This window comes from Halictus rubicundus, chromosome 9, assembly GCF_050948215.1.
Source record: "Halictus rubicundus isolate RS-2024b chromosome 9, iyHalRubi1_principal, whole genome shotgun sequence".
Classification (NCBI taxonomy): domain Eukaryota; kingdom Metazoa; phylum Arthropoda; class Insecta; order Hymenoptera; family Halictidae; genus Halictus; species Halictus rubicundus.
Window position 1 is genome coordinate 6,235,149 of NC_135157.1, and position 17,031 is coordinate 6,252,179.

The following is a 17,031-nucleotide window of genomic DNA, read 5'->3' on the forward strand; positions in this document are numbered from 1 at the left end:
TTTTCTAACCCAATCTATTGCTTCTGCAACTCCTTTATATTTTGCAATACTTTTTCAACGCCTATATTTATTCTCTCCACCCCTTCACAACATTTCTTTCGTATGTTCTACATCTCTATCTATCCTACACATCCTCTTCCATCTTCCATATTCATGCATTTTGCTTTAGCCATAAGGCTCTGATTTCCCCCTTCGCTTGTCTCCTCTAATTGCAAATATTGTGATAACCCTTCTCTGTATATATATATATATATATTTAAACCTATTCTTGTATGTAGATGCCATTATCACAATGTAATAGCCATTGTCCCTGGTTTTGCCTGTTCCAAAATTGTGTTAGTATTGGGACTCGTTAGACCTAGTGCAAAATATGAATGTGCATCGTCACGTGACAAGAAGCACAAAAACAAACGGAACAATTCATTTTAGCGGTTGCGATGAATTCCCGCCAATTTCCTTCATATTTCGAATACCTTAGACACTAGCGACAATTTCAATGCGCCTTGTATCGGAAGTGCGTCAGACACGCGGGTAAATGTCTAATTTTGAACGGGTTGTCCGTGAACGCATTTTACCAAGCCGATACACGCGTGGTGACCGTGAAAAAAGATACAGGAAGGGACAGTGTCGCAAGAGGTTCGACAGAGAGGTCACGAATTCGGGAACAGAGTACGCGTTTGAAAGTGCACAAGGTGTCAGGGTCCCAAGGTGCGGTCGTGCCAGAAGATTGAACCTGCGCAGAAGTCTGCACGTGACCTGCGCAGCTATTCTTAGCGGAGGTCCGTTCAACGAGAGGAACTCTGCCTCGCTCACTCGTCGTCCGGCGCGCGTCCGAATTGTAGGAGTTGTGCTCCTCTTCCTTTTGTTCACCCGTTTCTCTCTCACACGCCAAAAACCACCCAACACAAAATGTCTGGTCTTGCGGATCCAGTTGCCTTTGCCAAGGACTTCATAGCCGGCGGTGTGGCCGCCGCTATCTCGAAGACCACGGTCGCTCCGATTGAGCGTGTGAAGCTGTTGCTGCAGGTACAGCACATCTCCAAGCAAATCGCTGAGGATCAGCGTTACAAGGGTGAGTCTTGACCGGCCGAACTACAAGTAGATTCATCAATTTGTCGACTAAATAGTACCGATCCCGGTAGTAACAAGTCAGAAAGCATTTGAAGAACGTGGTTCGCCAAGCACTGTGCGTGAAACAGTAGAAGATCGAAAGACGTTCGGAACATGTGACAGTTTAGAGCATTTCACTCGTGTCGACATTCCAAAAGTGCCAACCGATTCCGCTTTAGCTGTAGACGTCGGTTAGAATGAGATTCCCGTTATGTAATGTCGTATCGTACTATATATTGTTAACGGTGCGCCGGGTACATAGCGGGCAGTCTAATTTCCGACTTTATGTAACAAACGTGAGCTTTTCGGGGTCTTATATAACTTTTGCAATATCGATTGACTAGGAAGTCGTGGTTTTCTGACAAACGAGTGGGTCGATATTCGATAAGACAACTCGTCTACCAGATGGCAGCGCGTGGCTTTGCTCTTTGAACAGGATTCCGTGTGCCGATCGATGACTGTGCGGCTCAATATGGCCGTCTTCTCTGCTGTACAGTAGAATTATTGAGCTTGCAAATTTGAGCAATTGAAAAATTGAATGAAGCGTTTAAGAACATGAATTTCATTAGGAATTACATGAATATGTTGAAAATAATTACTGTTTCTTTTAGAAAAAGATAGGAAGTTAGGTATTAACGTGTAGAGTACAAAGCGTGGTCCCATTCGATTAACGAACGTTGCTGAAATTGCTTCGTTGAAAATTTCGTAATAGTCACCTCTAATGCGAATTATCTATTAGGGTCAATCGTTCGATAATATAGTAGGTATCGTTGGCACATAGAATACATGAAACGTATAAAATTGTCTAAAACAACATGCTTCATGACCTTGAATGTCTGAAGTAGTCATTCAGCGATAATGTTGGAAGTTTATATTTTTTCTTAGAATTAGCTATTTTCCTACAAGATAAACGAAATTTTAAAGCGAAATTGTCTGCAATTAATTAAATTGGTATACAATTATTATCTATTATTGATTTATTACATAAGTATTCAGAGTCACATATACATATAGTACAGTGCTATTCATTTCTCAAAGGAAATATATAGACATTGTGACTTATTTATACTTCGATAGAATTACCTTTCTATACCCTAATAATGTAATGACAGTAGATTACTTTAATTCATTAACACATTCGCGACCGGCAAATTTTTTTCGTTTCTAGTACTGAGTACCGGCGAAAATAATGAAAGTCTGAAGCTGGTTGCCGCAAACTTGTATCGCTAAAGCAAGAATTAATTATTCTATGAAATCAATAAGAATTAATTAAATTATTAATTAAATTATTTGTTAATTTATTAAATTAATTTATTAATTAAATTATTTATTCATTTATTAAATTAATTAATAATTTAAATTTAAATCCAATCCCATTAATGCGCCTAATATTGCCGCATTCAGAAACAAAAATTGCAGGACGTGAATTCACATCAGCGGCAATCAGGAATAGAATTTAAAATTACGTGAATTCGCGTCAGCGGTCGCGAATGTGTTAGTTGCAAATTCAAAACTTGCAAGTATTCAGAGTCAAATATAGTACAGTGTTATTAATTTCTTAAATAAAATGTATAGATATTTCCTATACTTTAATAATACAATGATCAAAGATTACTTTAATTTATTAATTGCAAGTTCAAATCTTATTTATGAAAATTAGATCTATCCGAACAAATGTATAAAAATTTATAAATAATTTCTCATGTTTTAGGTATGGTCGATTGTTTTGTGCGCATTCCAAAGGAACAAGGATTTTTGAGCTACTGGCGTGGTAACTTGGCCAATGTCATCAGATACTTCCCAACTCAGGCTTTGAACTTTGCCTTCAAAGACAAGTACAAGCAAGTTTTCCTTGGTGGAGTTGATAAGAACACCCAGTTTATGCGCTATTTCCTTGGTAATCTTGCCTCTGGTGGTGCTGCTGGAGCCACTTCCCTCTGTTTTGTCTACCCACTTGATTTCGCCAGAACCAGGTACACTTTTTTTTTTCTTTTGCAAAGAAGATTTCAATTAAATCGATGTTCAAGTACTTTTTCGATTAATGAAAAATTATCAAAATTTATTACATATAATGATAACTTCTAGGTTGGCGGCTGATGTAGGCAAAGCTGGAGGAGAACGTGAATTCTCTGGTCTTGGAAACTGCTTAACCAAGATTTTCAAGACTGACGGTCTTGGTGGTCTGTACCGTGGATTCGGTGTATCCGTTCAGGGTATCATCATCTACCGTGCATCCTACTTTGGATTCTATGACACTGCCCGTGGTATGCTGCCCGATCCGAAGAAAACACCATTCCTTGTCTCATGGGGTATTGCTCAAGTAAGTAACTTCATTCGACTTCGATCTGTTTGTGCAATTATAATCGATGTTCTCATCATTGTTACTCTTACTTTCTTCACAGGTTGTAACCACCGTCGCTGGTATTATATCTTATCCATTCGACACAGTACGTAGGCGTATGATGATGCAGTCTGGCCGCGCCAAATCCGAAATTTTGTACAAGAGCACTCTTCACTGCTGGGCCACCATCTACAAATCAGAAGGTGGAAACGCTTTCTTCAAGGGTGCTTTCTCCAACGTTCTGCGTGGTACTGGTGGTGCGCTCGTATTGGTACTTTATGATGAAATTAAGAATCTCCTCTAAGCCGCTAAAAATGATCCTTACCTCATTACCTTCACAATCACAATTGCAAAAATACCATCTTTATTACCCTCACCATCCGATTTGAAAGCAGAGTTATCAGACAATATGATTCCCAAGAATCAATGTCGAGATCATTAAACAAACTGTCGAGAAATTCAGAAACAATCCAGACTGAGGTGTTTCAGTAGCAACCTGTGAAACGCATGAAACTCGGCAGAATGTATATCTTGATTGTAGAAGAGAATTCGCTTAATTTATTGCCGGATTCAGTATTTTCTTGCAGCGGTTCACATGTGCTATGTTCATATACCATTTTCATTAAAAACAGAGGAGTAAGATCAAGATATATTTGCAATATATCAGAAACTAAAGATGCGGATTAACAGCACGATGGATATATGAAACGATTAATACATGTGGCTAAGTAGACGATGGTTGGGTCACTAAGTAGTGAAGATAAGTATCCAAAATACGAGCGTATACATACAATTGAACGAGAGAAGGACGCGCGACGAAATGTCACTAACGGCGATGGCGGGGCGTGTAGACGTGGGCCGCCCCTGCCCTTATTCTCGGCCCGTTGTAGATAATTAATAAACGATCATGATATCAGCGATGTTCATCGAATTTCAGTGAACAGTAATTTAATTTCGCACTACAAACAACTACGTGTAAGATAATGAGAAACGTTACTCCAAACGCGTGCATCTAATCTGTTCATGTTAGGATGCATGCAGAGAAACAGCAGAATCAATAAAAGTGATCTAAAATTTCATATATGCCTTGCTTATTTTCCCTTTACGCCGTTATAGTGTAATCTTAATGCAATTTTACTTTTAACTAGTTGTGCGACTTACATGATTCATTATTGAGCAAGGAAAGGTTAATAAATATCTTTGCATGTTTTTATGTAGTAAAATGGTATATTTTTGTAGAGGAATAATTATATTCAGCATATATTAGACAATGTCATATGTTTCATCCATTGATTTCTTAGTACAAACACACCAAGTAAAAAGCACAAAACTTCAACTTACAGAGTATCATTAATCTACTGATACAGCATATTAATGATTTCAAGTAAATGTTCTTATTTTAACATTTCATTTTTGATTTACATTCAGCGTATGTATGAAGTTTTTGGAATGCTTTCACGGACATACAATTTTTTAATACGTTTGTCTTATAAGAAAATGAAAAATCTATATATTATTTCTACATGAATTTAACATGAAATTTAATGATTGATATATCAGTGAGTTGCATTACCTATTTGTGATATTTACACAGTACAAAAGAGATCCACAAACATGAATAAGGAATGACAGGAAATCTTGGGACACAATATACAGTAGACGATCTTATATACATTCTTTGAGCGGTAACATCAAGAAACGCATCATACTGTTGTTCTGTTTGAATCTCCTGCAATTATGTCTAACATTCGACTAAGACCAGGCATATTAAGAATAGTACCTAATACAGGTACTCTTCGCAAAAAGTTTATCGCTACTGGTAGGAAACCACTGTAACACAAATATAATAATTTATATAATTATTTGAATAAATATTTACATGTCCAAATAACTAAATAATTGACAATTACATACCTGAATAATAATATAAAACCATATGTTTCTATAATCATTCCCACAATGGGAAAACCTAGAAGTACTACAATAACGCCTCCTAAGAACGAGATGCTTGCTTTGATCTTGTGCCTTTGGAAAAAGAAGTTCAGGGTTCTCTTTGGACCAATAACACATGCTAATCCGGATATAAATAGGATCTGTATATAAACAACTTATCAGTTAAGTAGTGGTACAACAAAGCAAATTATGACAATTTCTACAGATGTGCAGGAACAAATCTTACGTTTCCGATAGCAAGCAACCCTTTATCGAAGAGCAACAACACTCCGAGGAAAAGGAAGGATATTCCAAAACCGGCGAGTCCCACTCCAATTTCTATAATTAATGTTATAATGTTTGAAAATGACTTTCGTTTTCTATCATCATCTCGTACGAAATTTTGTCGGATCACTATACACTTTTCAAGCACACGAAAAAAAAAAAGATAAATTACTTACTCTGCGTATCCGTGATTTCAAACATTTTTCTTTTTTTGTTTTCAGGGTAAAGCTTCTAAACTACTTAGTAGCGTTTCAAGAAGATTTAGGTGACTGTTCCAACAGTGTGTGAAACCTAACCTATATCCACGTCATTGGATATGATGTGACACGAGCTACTAAGTACTGCTTTTTATCACCTTGCAAAAATCATAAATTGAATAGTTCGTGTGCGTTTGTGTAACCACATTAGCGACAGTTTTCATAAAATATGAATATATCAACTGTTCATTGATGAAACGAGCACCATACATACAAACACCCGCGTATGAGGTTTTACGAGAGTCTATTCTCGCCCGTCATTCCATTGCCCGGTGCACGTGTTCTTTGAACAGCTCGATATAAATTTACATTTTCGCATTAAGTACGAGGAGATACGTGATTCTGAGAGGAATAATAAAAATTGCCAAAATTTGTTATTTTTCGGAGATAAATCTTATTTTTTATTTTCAAAATTAACTCTTTGCGCTCGACAGTACCCTCTGAGGCACCACTAAATATACTATTTTTCGAAACAGTCACTGCGTTAGTAACTGTCTTTGCGTTTAATCAATTTGCTGAACGTTCGACTGTGGTAATGGAATTCTGTACAGTTAAAATAGCTTCGAGTGCATAGCTGTGGTTACGTTTCATACGCTCACCTTATTTGTTATTGTTCAAAAGTAGACTGCAGACTATATACACATATTTATATCAATCATGACTACATAAAATAAAACATCAATAAAAGTTCAATAAAGTTTAATAAAGCTGAAGGAAATGAAATAAATTATCGTCTTTAATTGAATTACACGTTTTGTTTCTGTGAATCAATGCGTATATGTAATACGAATTTGCATAACACCCCTGCAATTTATTAATAAATTACACTTTAAAATATATTTCTTTATTAAACATAATTAGATATAATTATCTATATGTGTATGTCTCGGATAAAGGGACTGTACAAAATAATGATACATTTATAATCCAGTACGAATTTCTTATACAAACAACATATTATACATAGTTATTTTAGAATGTTTAATTTGATGATGGAATGATGATCGCTAATGGAAATAAAAATGACAATATTTTACAAACAGCAATAAAACGATGGGCTCGATCGTTAATTGTTAATATGGCTAAAACTTAAGTCTACATTCGACATAACAAACATTATTTACAGATATTTGTTTCAAGGTACACAGACGTCGCGATGAGTAAATTATTTTAACACATCAAGGACGATCTCAGCCACTGCAACAAACAGAAAGTTGATAGTTCATACAATAATTTAGTCTTTTATAATCAAATTATTACATACACCAGTAAATGATTCGTTTTTTCAAACAATCAACATTCATTTTCGTTAAATCGTATATTCCGTTTTACATCAATTAGTATTTACGATACAGTAAGCTGTGACGATTTTTAGTTCAGAAAAGATTGGAAAAATATTTTTAATTTCAGATACTATGTACATATTGATATACAGGGTGTTTCTGAAATGATGGTACAAGCGGTCGGGTGGCTACATGCAAAAAGAAAATCGAAAAGAAGGAATAACATTTTTTTGTTTAATGTCATGTTTCGCGTGCTTAATTTAGTTTAGTATATGGAGGCAGTAGAATTGGTTTTTTCATTGCATTTTCAAACTTGATTTTCTTGAAAACGAGGCTTCAAACAAAAAAATGTTATTCCTTTTTTTCGTCTTGTTTCTGCTTTGTCCGCTTGCACCACGATTTCGAAAACACCCTGTATAGGTAAAATAGATAATTTATTGGTACACCTAGCATTTGTGAAAAAGTAATACAAACCTCTGCTAAGCTTAACTTTATGATTCCGTTTTGTAAGGGATCCTTACCCTCGAATATACCTGAAATTATATAAAAAATATTAGTAATTGTGTTTAGCAAAATTAGCAATATTACTAAATGTAAAAGTATGAATATTGCACGTACCGAACGCGTCGCTCAAGTGCAATATCGCCGAAACGAAATCACCGAATCGAAGCGTTCCATCCTTCCTCATGTACCGTAGAATTAAAATTGAAAGCACATCCGTGTTCAATTGAAATCCTAATGGAGAATATTTCTTTTAGATTTTTCGCTCCTTTTCTGTCGAGATGATCGCAAGATAAGAACCTACCAACTTCTAGCAGGGCATCGCGCAAACGTTCAGCCTTCAGAATACCAGTCTTCTCTTTCGTGTGCTTTTTGAAAGCGGCCTGCCAGTACTTCAAACTGCACATGAGATCCTTGAAATCGTTGAATTTCAACCGCCCGCTTCCGGAACTCTGTATAATAATGACTTAAGGAAAACAAGGAAATAATATAAGAAATAACGTGCTAGTATTGTGCGCGTCACTTTACAATTTAAAATCACAAAAATTAAAATTGATGTTAAGGATACATCCATTGTGAGGACCACTTGTCGGCACACTTCCATGCAGGCGCAACTTTTGATATAATCTGTAAATTGATTCTTTATTAAACCTAGTTATTGGAACAACCGTGATCCCACGCGATGTTCAAATTATAAATGTTTTAATGTATGTCATTTCAAGGTTCATGCAACCCTTTATTGTTTCGTCGAGTTTCTGATATTGCAACATACAATTGATTCGTAATTGCATATTGCAGTTGATTCGCAGTTGCATTTTCACGATTGACTTCGTCTGTTTAGTTACCGTTTGGTAAACAAGCCTCGAGAAGCTCCTGTAGTTCAAAAGCGTTCACCGTTCTGTGCTCGTCGGCGAGTTGCAAGAAAACAGCTTCGTACTGCGAGAAACCCTTGCCTTCCAGGGGTGGTGCTTTCACGATAGCCGATTTCATCAAGGACGGTGGTGTGTCGAGAAGTCTGAAGGAATTTTAACGAATTAATTGATTTTAATTGAGTCTCAATTTGAACGCCATCGCAGTGAGAATTGTTTTTTACTTTTCTAAACCGGATTGCCGGATTTAACGAATTTAGAAGCTGTATGCATTCTATTAGTGGAGAAGTTCTACGTGTACTCAACATGCTCATCGTTTCGTACGATTTCTAATTTCTTTTGTCTCTTTATAGTTCATCGAATTGCTTGTAGTACTCACTTGAGTTCCAAAGGCTTACTGCTGTACACTCGCAACGTGAAACTCGTCTCCTGCGTCGGCTCGAAGGTTGTTGGCACTAACAAATAGCCACCCTGTTCTAGCTGACACCTGTGGCTCACTTGTCGACTATTCGTGTACTGCGAATTCACCAGGGACTTGTTTTTCTTAAAAAATTTCCTATTTATCGATTCCGTGTTGTTTTTCGGCAGTGTGTACGCTGTGAAGCCTATCACCTGAAAGAAATGCGATTTAGAATTGCATCCAATCTTCATAAAATATTTCTTACTTCGAAATTAATATAAAAATTGATCAAGATATTCGCGATCTTCTCATAAAGTCTTAATGCTAGGTAGATGCATTGTTTTCTATATTATCTTAAAAGACTCTGTTAACTCGTACTTCATTTATATTTTAAGGAGTTTACCTTTGGTTCCATGATGGAGTGCTGGTTCAACGAAACGATTACTTCCTCCATCTCGCCGAGTATCAGATGCAGCTGCGGATTGATATGAAAAGTTTCTGCAACAAAAAGCCAACAAAGTTTGTATCGTGCAATACCGAACTTCCTGTATTCGACTCGTCGAAGTAGACTGCAAAACGAACCTTGATTGTTTCGACATCCTCCCGCGGTAACGCCTCTCCTCCAACTGCCTTGATAGAGTTTCATTTGCCAAGTGTGTTTGCTATGCAACGATGGTTCATCCCTCGACGTTTCGGCATCAAGATGTACGACTTCCAGGTGAGTGAACGTTCTCACGAAGTCCGAGTAGGATATCCTGCAAGTTAATCGGTCAATTTTCATTCGTTCGTATTCATCCCATTGCTTATGATTGACTCGAATCGGGGAGCATCCCCCATTATCTCTTAATCTTGAAAAGGATTCAAATAAAAACTATCAGTTTAGCGAAACAATAAATTAGACACCTTTTATGGATTGGCGTTACAATTTTATTCTATTTAAGACTGTAAATGTTCACTCGAAATCAATAATTAAGATGCATAATAGTTTCCAGAAAAGATCAATCATATATTCGCCATTGTTCTGGGTTACACATTACTCAAACATTATTCATTGATCTCCATAAAATTATTATCATATTCGTGACATTTTTCTGATTAAGACCAAACCCGACGCAATTTGGACCGTGTTTAATTGATTTATTCACGATATAGTAGAATCTCAATTATTCATACTAATTAGTGGAGCACGATGGATTATTACCCAAGCAGTTTTGCGGTATTGGGGACGAATTTTTCATAAGTATCGTGTACATCTCTGCAACACATACCGAGAATTTACTGTACTGATCCAAAGTAGAAGTAGCATGCAGTAGCCAGACGCGCTAACTAGAACGTTTCGGTGAAATGAGAATAATAGGGTTAATCTTTGTAGAGAAGAGACCGACCTGCGCCTGTGACATGTATGGCAGAAAGGGACCCGGTTAGCACTTTAAAAAATAAAATCGTTTCACTCACCAGAATTCTCCGTCGGCCATGTTTCTGACCGCTAAACGTTCCCTTTCCATCGGCGGTATTTCATCCCATTCGAGGCCACCTCTTGCCCAAGCGCCGACGTATTCCCCACCAGGACCAAGAGGATTTCTTAATTTTACTAACGGGACTGCTTCGCCACTGAATGTCTCCACCTGCATTTTACGCAATCGCACATTGTGACACACCAATGGAGAAAATCGCAAAACTTCTGTTTTCACGGGCAAGCGAAACTAATCGTAAGAGAGTGAACCAAGGGGGTATTCGAATTTTTTTCAGAAAAACTATTGAACCTTTCGCGTTGCAGTTTTACACACATATTCATCGGTATTTGAAGTGTACGTGTGATTTTTTAAAAGTAAATATAATCAAAATTACATGAGTTATATATTCTCATATATGTTCAAAAAATATAAAGAAATGCTCAAAGTACGAACGGTTAATTACAATAAAAGATAGAAGACTTGTTTCCTATCATACTCACCCTTATGATAGCGTAGAGTCTATAATTGATTCCCATTTGGATGCCGTTGGCAAGTTTTTCCGTGCTGGCACGAATCTAGATTAACAACAACGAAAGCAATTGCCGAGGTTAAATAAATAAGTAGAATAATGTAAAAGTAAAAAAGAGATCTTTCGCGAGGAAAAAGCGGCTTCATACCAGCTCTTAGCGTTGTCATACGAATAGAAGGATAACAGACTTCAATCGAGCTAACCCGGGCCTGGAGATTTGAATCGAACGCGTGTCTCGTCGGCTGGGACGTTTAACCCGATTTCAATTAATTAAGCTTGAGGAACTTGGACCAGAAACATTCAGAACTGAGAGGCTGAAATTGTACCAATCTATCGCCAAGAGGACCAAATTTATCCCAGGAATCTTGGCCAGGGGTGCGTGCCTAGGTCAGGAGGTCTCCTGGCATGTGTCTTTACTCTGGTTAATGTACCTCGACCCTGAGTGAGTTTGATAGAAGTCTGTTAACTTTGCTTTCGATCAATTCAATGACAAACATTAGTAGGTGTAACTTAACACAGTAAAGACATTAGAAGAATTTTAATATGCCTCTTGAACATATTAAAAAAAGATAATCATATTCTACCTCACTTCAGTTTGTTATACTTCAGGTAAAACGGTTTTATTTCATTATTATATTATTGTCTATTAATCTCTCGTAATTTTTTATCAATCTCGTTGTAATTTAAAAATTTTCTTAGACTAGGTATAAAAAAAAAGAATAAAATATTTGAGAAAGGATTAGTTTGATAATTCTAAAGATTTCTAAAGATGATATTTTCTTGGCCCTTCATGGGGTAGGGACAGTTCTGAGACTTTCATCGGCTAGATATTTGAGACATATATCGAACGAGGACTATAGTATGGTGATTTACCTGCGGTTGATTGTTATTTACAGTGCAGGTGATTAGGGACGTCATATCGAGCAGCTTGGCAAGGGCCCTTCCGCAAGCCGTAGGGTCTTGTCGTATCGCGATGCTTTCGGTGATTCCCCCGGTGAGATCCGACAGTCCGTCCAAGAGGGTGCCATACTTGAGCGCCTCGTACGAGCCGTGCAGCCTGGAACGAACCGAAAAATGAGTTTCACCCGGTGGAAGGAAGAAGGATTACATTCCCGGCGATCGGCTATCAATTACGCGCGGTAAGGTCAGCCGGGTTCACGGGAAATCTCATCGTGACGTTCCGCTGTTAACGAGATCGCCTATGTTTCTCATCGTTGCGCGTCGAATCTCGGAGAAAACCGGCGGTCTCTCTGCCGACGAGTTTGCCAGACCGGACCAGGGAAAGCGGGCGTCTAGAAAATCCGTTGACCCATGACCTTCTTTGCCGCGGATGGAGGAGTACCACGTGTGATCGTGATTTCTCGTGCGCTCATCATCGATTCCCCGAAGAAAGTTCCATTCCGCTGGTCGTTAATCTCTCCGTGGAATCAACTTCTGTTTCCCACTACACTCCCGCACAAAACGACAGCGCATGCGAGCTATCTTTAACCCCAACGATTAGGGCTTCTTCATCCTTAACCCCTTGCAGTGCAACGTCAAGTCAGACTCGCGACGAAGGTTTCGAACAGAATCTACCAAATATTTATGTTGTTAATTTCCTTCAAATCGAAGTGAAATTCTATTCTATTGTCGTCGACGTAACCCTTCTAAAAGCTGAAAAATCTCGCTTGACCCAATTTTAACACTAGGTTTACGGAGCACTAAAAATGACTATTTTACATTACTTTATAAAAATAACATGAATGTATCGATCAAAGTTTGTAGCCATTTTTTAAATAATATATACCCAAAGAAATCAATTTGTTAAACAATTGCTCATGGATGCATTTTTACAATCTGAATATTCGCAATTTAAAAGTATTAGAATCCGTCATTTTGACGGGTCCCGTAAATCTAATGTTAAAAACGTTATTAATTTTAAAGGAGTGTTCACTGAATGTTGTCCCCAGCCGTACGGGGATACGATAAATGTAAAATTCCTTTTTCTTCTAGGAAATTATGAATGACAAAGAAATTCTAATCACTGTAGTCGTAAAATAAATCGTAGTGCGAAGGGTTAATAATTTCACATACCAAAAAAAAAAATCGTACATCAACTTTTCTTGTGTCCATGTAAAGGGGAGACTTCAATATTCAAATCTACGTTAGATTCATTAACGAACAAATTTTTCCAATATTTTTACAGTCGCTTCAATTGAAACAGAATACAACAGAATAGAAAGTTATTGAATAAATCTATGTAGAAATATTTTAATTTTATCTTTGAATTTTCATTTAAAAACGCAATGAACTTTCGTTCCGAGCACAGTGCATTCGTAACTTTTTCGTGTTGTTTCAAAATAATGTAAATAAAAAAAAAAGAGTTGGGCGTACTGTGCATTTCATTCGGAAATTCAACGTGGTCTTCGAGAAATTAAAGATGGCACACGTGTGCTGTCATTTTGTCCAGGAGTGTAGATGCAGTCCGATCGGCGAGAGAACGTGAATCGATACATACCCCGTCGAAAATCAACGGAGAAACCGATTAGTATCTTCGTTCCGTACGGTGCCGTTCCTACGGGAATTAGTATTCTAGAGATAACGGGGTTTTCTCTGGGCTCGTCTTGCCGGGCACGCCGACGCCGCCCGACGTCTGTACACATGTAACGAACGTAGTACGCGTTATCTGCTTGAGCTTTCGTTTACGCGCGCGTACAGAGGCCAGGTTAGCGTCTAAACCGTAACCATTCGCACGAGTAAAGTCAGTCACATGGGTATTTTCTCAGGGAAGACGAGCAGATCCGTTTTCCAATTGTGCCCCGTGTATGGCCTTCCGATTCGGTGTTTCGCAATTACCGCGACGGAAAGAGAATCTCCGGAACGGTTCCGTAGCGGTTCACGAGCGGGCTGAAACGGGACGAGATAACTGGGTAATGATGCTCACCCATTTCATTGATTGAATCACGCTTGACGGAAATGAGTTGTTTGACGTGAATAGACATCGAATGGACATTACTTCGCACGGAATTTCTATTTATCATCGACAACGGCCGGTTGAAAAATTTTGCCGCTGAATGCGATGACTACATCCTCGGAGTTCTTTGAGTACAGAATATTACATGTAATCGCGAACAATTTAATCGTTGCGAGAATGGTGTATTACGATTGTGTGCAAAACAGGCTATCGTCGAGTTTATCAGACAGTTCCCGATTAGATAATCGGTGGATTGTGAGAAGTTAATTAGACTACGGATCTGATGTGATAAAAGTGCCAAACATAAAACTGTAAAAACATTAGAAGACCGTTGTATACTATGAATTTTCATTTTCGATCTTTATTTAATAAGTCGTTTGCGAAGATTATTTTCAGAGGTTGTGGTAAGCTTCTGGGAAATTACAGTGAGTGGTCGAATTGTTCGAGACATTTGCATAAATTGGCAAACTTACATTAAAAAAATTAATTTTTACATGATAATCTAACTACACCGAGTTCCTGTTATTTTTATAAAGTATTTAGAATTTGACATAGCCTCGTGAAGTTTAGAGTAAAATTTTCGTCATGTTTAACATGCAAGGCAGCGACGCATTATTATGCAATCTTATTAGATTGTCAATTTTGACTCGTAGTCGAACACATGGTTAATAAGTGCGAGAATGGAAGAAAGTTGTTTGGTTTGGACACCTGCAATTGTTGCATTCATGGAGGGGTCAGCGCACCAATGACCGATCTTGAAACACTCCGCTGACTATGTGACTATACCGTTGTCAGTTTGTGAGCAAACGGTAACGCGAGTCTTGCATTGACGTACTTCCGTCCTGCGACCATCTAACGGGGTGATGAAGTCGCATGTGGATGCGCTATGTCACTTGCAGCTCTTTCCACGCGCTACTGTCACATTGCGGTTTATGTCTTATACAGGGTGTGCCACACGATTAATTAGATCAAGCAAAAAAATGTTATTTCCAATGTTCATAAAACGCTCAGGAAAATTGTAAAAGAAAACCAAAAACTGCATGATCAATTGCTCTGAAATTTTTAGAAGCCATTTCGCATACTACCAGCTCCCGCCGGTGCCAAAATGATATTTTGACGTTGCATTTATTATACTTTCTTAATTACAACGCTTGCAGAATAACCTAACGAACCAAAGAAAGAACTGCAAGAATTTGGGCAAATCAGTAAGTAGTAATCAGTAAGAGTCTATACAAGGAAGTACAGTCTTTACTTGATATATGTCCAAAACACTTGGCATATATCTGCCAAGGGATACTATTATTATTCGCACCGAACGGGGTATACCCTGCGGCAGTGGGGATAGTTCTGGGACTTTTATCGGCTAGGCATTTGCGACAAATATAGAGCACTGTACTCCGATTCGTTTCGTAAGTGATAAAGTGTCGGGGTAAAAATGATGAAACTGAAACTTCATTTTTATTGTGACATATCCAGATAAACCGAATTTTATTATGATCTTTAGAATGCAAAAGGGTTAAAACAGCATCCCCTATAATACATTTAAAATGTCTAGTTTCGCTTTCATTAATTAAATTACTCCGATTTTGCAAGAATCTCTGGGAATGATGTTTGGCACTTAACGTGTTAATGAGGCTCGTTTTTCGCGTAGCATCGGCGGAGTAGGATGGTGCAGTAGTTTCGTGGCCGCGGATACGAGCATGGACTGTGGTCACCGGTGCACTGACCTCCGATCCATTGCTGGCAAGCAACGAACCGACTACTCGCCGAGTGAAAGTATCCGCGGTTATACTTGCTTAGTTGGCATGTGCGTGCGCAAATATACAAGCCCGCTGAATATAACCCGGCATTCCGAGGCTACACCGAATTCTGATTTCTCGTTGGTCACACACGCGTCGGACATCGGTCGACAGTTTTCTGGCCGTATGCTAACTCCGTTGACTCCGAGACTCTCTGTCATGTAACTTCATTTTTGCTGGAAAAGTGTAGACTCGTGTTAACGCGACACAAAATTGTTTAAAAAGACGGTATACACGTGTATCTCTTGCAGTAGCAAGTGTGTAGTCTTTTTAAACAATTCTTGGATCGCTTTATAATGGAGTGGCTACTGAATTACATTCAGCTTTAGTAACTTTCATAGAGTGCATAACCAAATTCTGTGTTGTACAATAGATTTAATGATATTTAATGCAAAATTGAACAGTTTACCAGCATTCATTTATTTCACAATTTCCGTAGTTTCGTATAACGAAAAACTAATAATCAGGTTGCGGATATGTATGCAAAATAAGAATTTTCTAAGGCGATTCTAAGAAGCGGGAGCTGTATAAGCATTTACTTCTTTTCTAAATTATTTTAATAAATCACAAGCTATGTAATGTTAAAATCGTCTGATATCTTCACTGTTTTGTGTCTCACCTAATCATTTTTTTACATAAATCCATAAAATCCGCTACTGAATAATACTCCTGACGTTAGTTTACAAAAATATGTAAATCGAAAGCACGACCAAATAGAAATCCGCGAAAAGTTGTCGTAGGTATCTAAAAATTAACAAAATTTCTTATTACAACGGTGGTAATGATGATAACAAACATTTGAGAAAATGAAAGTGCCCTTTCTAACTGCATGGCAAGCTTCATGATTTTATGTTTTCAGAGAAAATGTCTTTATAAATAGTTTATGTCTTTATAATTTTAATTGACAAGGTAATGACCGTGGATAAAATATGCAAGATCTTTCTTTCTTTTTTTCGCCTGTTACATTTGATCAATTCAAATCCCGAGGGATAAAAGAAATAATAATTCATAAAACCGTTCGTAATTAACGCCTGTTTAAATTTCATTAGCAGATATGCCATATATCGTGGCGCGTTAAAAGTTAACGCGCCGTAATATTTACACTGACATAATAAAATCGCGGGAGGATGGTAGCAGTGCGATTGGACGGTAAAAAGCTGTAATTTCCGAACCGAAGCGCAGGGCTGTACGCATGATGCGTACGCCCGGGATTCTTTGCGCGGTTCAAGCCGGCTGATTTCTAATGGAAATCGCGGAGAATCGCGACGAGCATAATTCTTTGGTTCTGCAAAGGGGCGCGCGCGTTGGCACGCGACGT

At 37.9% G+C, this 17,031-nt stretch overlaps 3 protein-coding genes across 4 annotated transcripts in view; 1 reads left to right on the plus strand and 2 right to left on the minus strand.

Annotated features, from left to right (window-relative positions):
- The first annotated feature begins 790 nt into the window (after positions 1-790).
- On the plus strand, positions 791-4,530 carry Ant (ADP/ATP translocase). Its single transcript, XM_076793338.1, has 4 exons — positions 791-1,072; positions 2,822-3,083; positions 3,196-3,430; positions 3,513-4,530. Exons 1-4 carry the CDS (start codon positions 910-912, stop codon positions 3,753-3,755), a joined length of 903 nt encoding a protein of 300 aa, XP_076649453.1. The 5' UTR covers positions 791-909; the 3' UTR covers positions 3,756-4,530.
- On the minus strand, positions 4,025-6,379 carry LOC143357103 (vesicle transport protein GOT1B). The gene is made up of 4 exons (XM_076793339.1): positions 5,845-6,379; positions 5,631-5,722; positions 5,366-5,544; positions 4,025-5,281 (listed from the first exon to the last, which is right to left on the minus strand). Exons 1-4 carry the CDS (start codon positions 5,867-5,869, stop codon positions 5,155-5,157), a joined length of 423 nt encoding a protein of 140 aa, XP_076649454.1. The 5' UTR covers positions 5,870-6,379; the 3' UTR covers positions 4,025-5,154.
- Positions 6,380-6,712: 333 nt separating this feature from the next.
- The window catches only part of Calpc (calpain C), a 66,963-nt gene continuing 56,644 nt past the window's right edge, over positions 6,713-17,031 (minus strand). The window contains exons 5-16 of one of the 2 annotated variants that reach the window (XM_076793335.1): positions 11,835-12,018; positions 10,933-11,007; positions 10,434-10,603; positions 9,561-9,733; positions 9,382-9,476; positions 8,958-9,190; positions 8,555-8,724; positions 8,278-8,336; positions 8,014-8,161; positions 7,827-7,943; positions 7,683-7,741; positions 6,713-7,122 (exon numbers count right to left, since the gene is read on the minus strand). In XM_076793335.1, coding sequence (XP_076649450.1) covers positions 7,096-7,122; positions 7,683-7,741; positions 7,827-7,943; positions 8,014-8,161; positions 8,278-8,336; positions 8,555-8,724; positions 8,958-9,190; positions 9,382-9,476; positions 9,561-9,733; positions 10,434-10,603; positions 10,933-11,007; positions 11,835-12,018 — 1,510 coding nt within the window. In that variant the 3' untranslated portion in view covers positions 6,713-7,095. The remainder of the gene's footprint in view (positions 7,123-7,682; positions 7,742-7,826; positions 7,944-8,013; positions 8,162-8,277; positions 8,337-8,554; positions 8,725-8,957; positions 9,191-9,381; positions 9,477-9,560; positions 9,734-10,433; positions 10,604-10,932; positions 11,008-11,834; positions 12,019-17,031) is intronic. The other variant, XM_076793336.1, reaches the window with a different exon arrangement.

Bases quoted from the DNA above. Each gene is read 5' to 3' on its own strand.
- LOC143357103 (XM_076793339.1), bottom strand. From the start codon at position 5,869: ATGTTTGAAATCACGGATACGCAGA. The intron at 5,723-5,844 runs GTAAGTAATTTA...CATTAATTATAG, and splicing joins TGAAATCACGGATACGCAGA to AAATTGGAGTGGGACTCGCC. The intron at 5,545-5,630 runs GTAAGATTTGTT...GTTTATATACAG, and splicing joins GGTTGCTTGCTATCGGAAAC to ATCCTATTTATATCCGGATT.
- Ant (XM_076793338.1), top strand. From the start codon at position 910: ATGTCTGGTCTTGCGGATCCAGTTGCCTTTGCCAAGGACTTCATAGCC. The intron at 1,073-2,821 runs GTGAGTCTTGAC...CTCATGTTTTAG, and splicing joins TGAGGATCAGCGTTACAAGG to GTATGGTCGATTGTTTTGTG. The intron at 3,084-3,195 runs GTACACTTTTTT...GATAACTTCTAG, and splicing joins CTTGATTTCGCCAGAACCAG to GTTGGCGGCTGATGTAGGCA.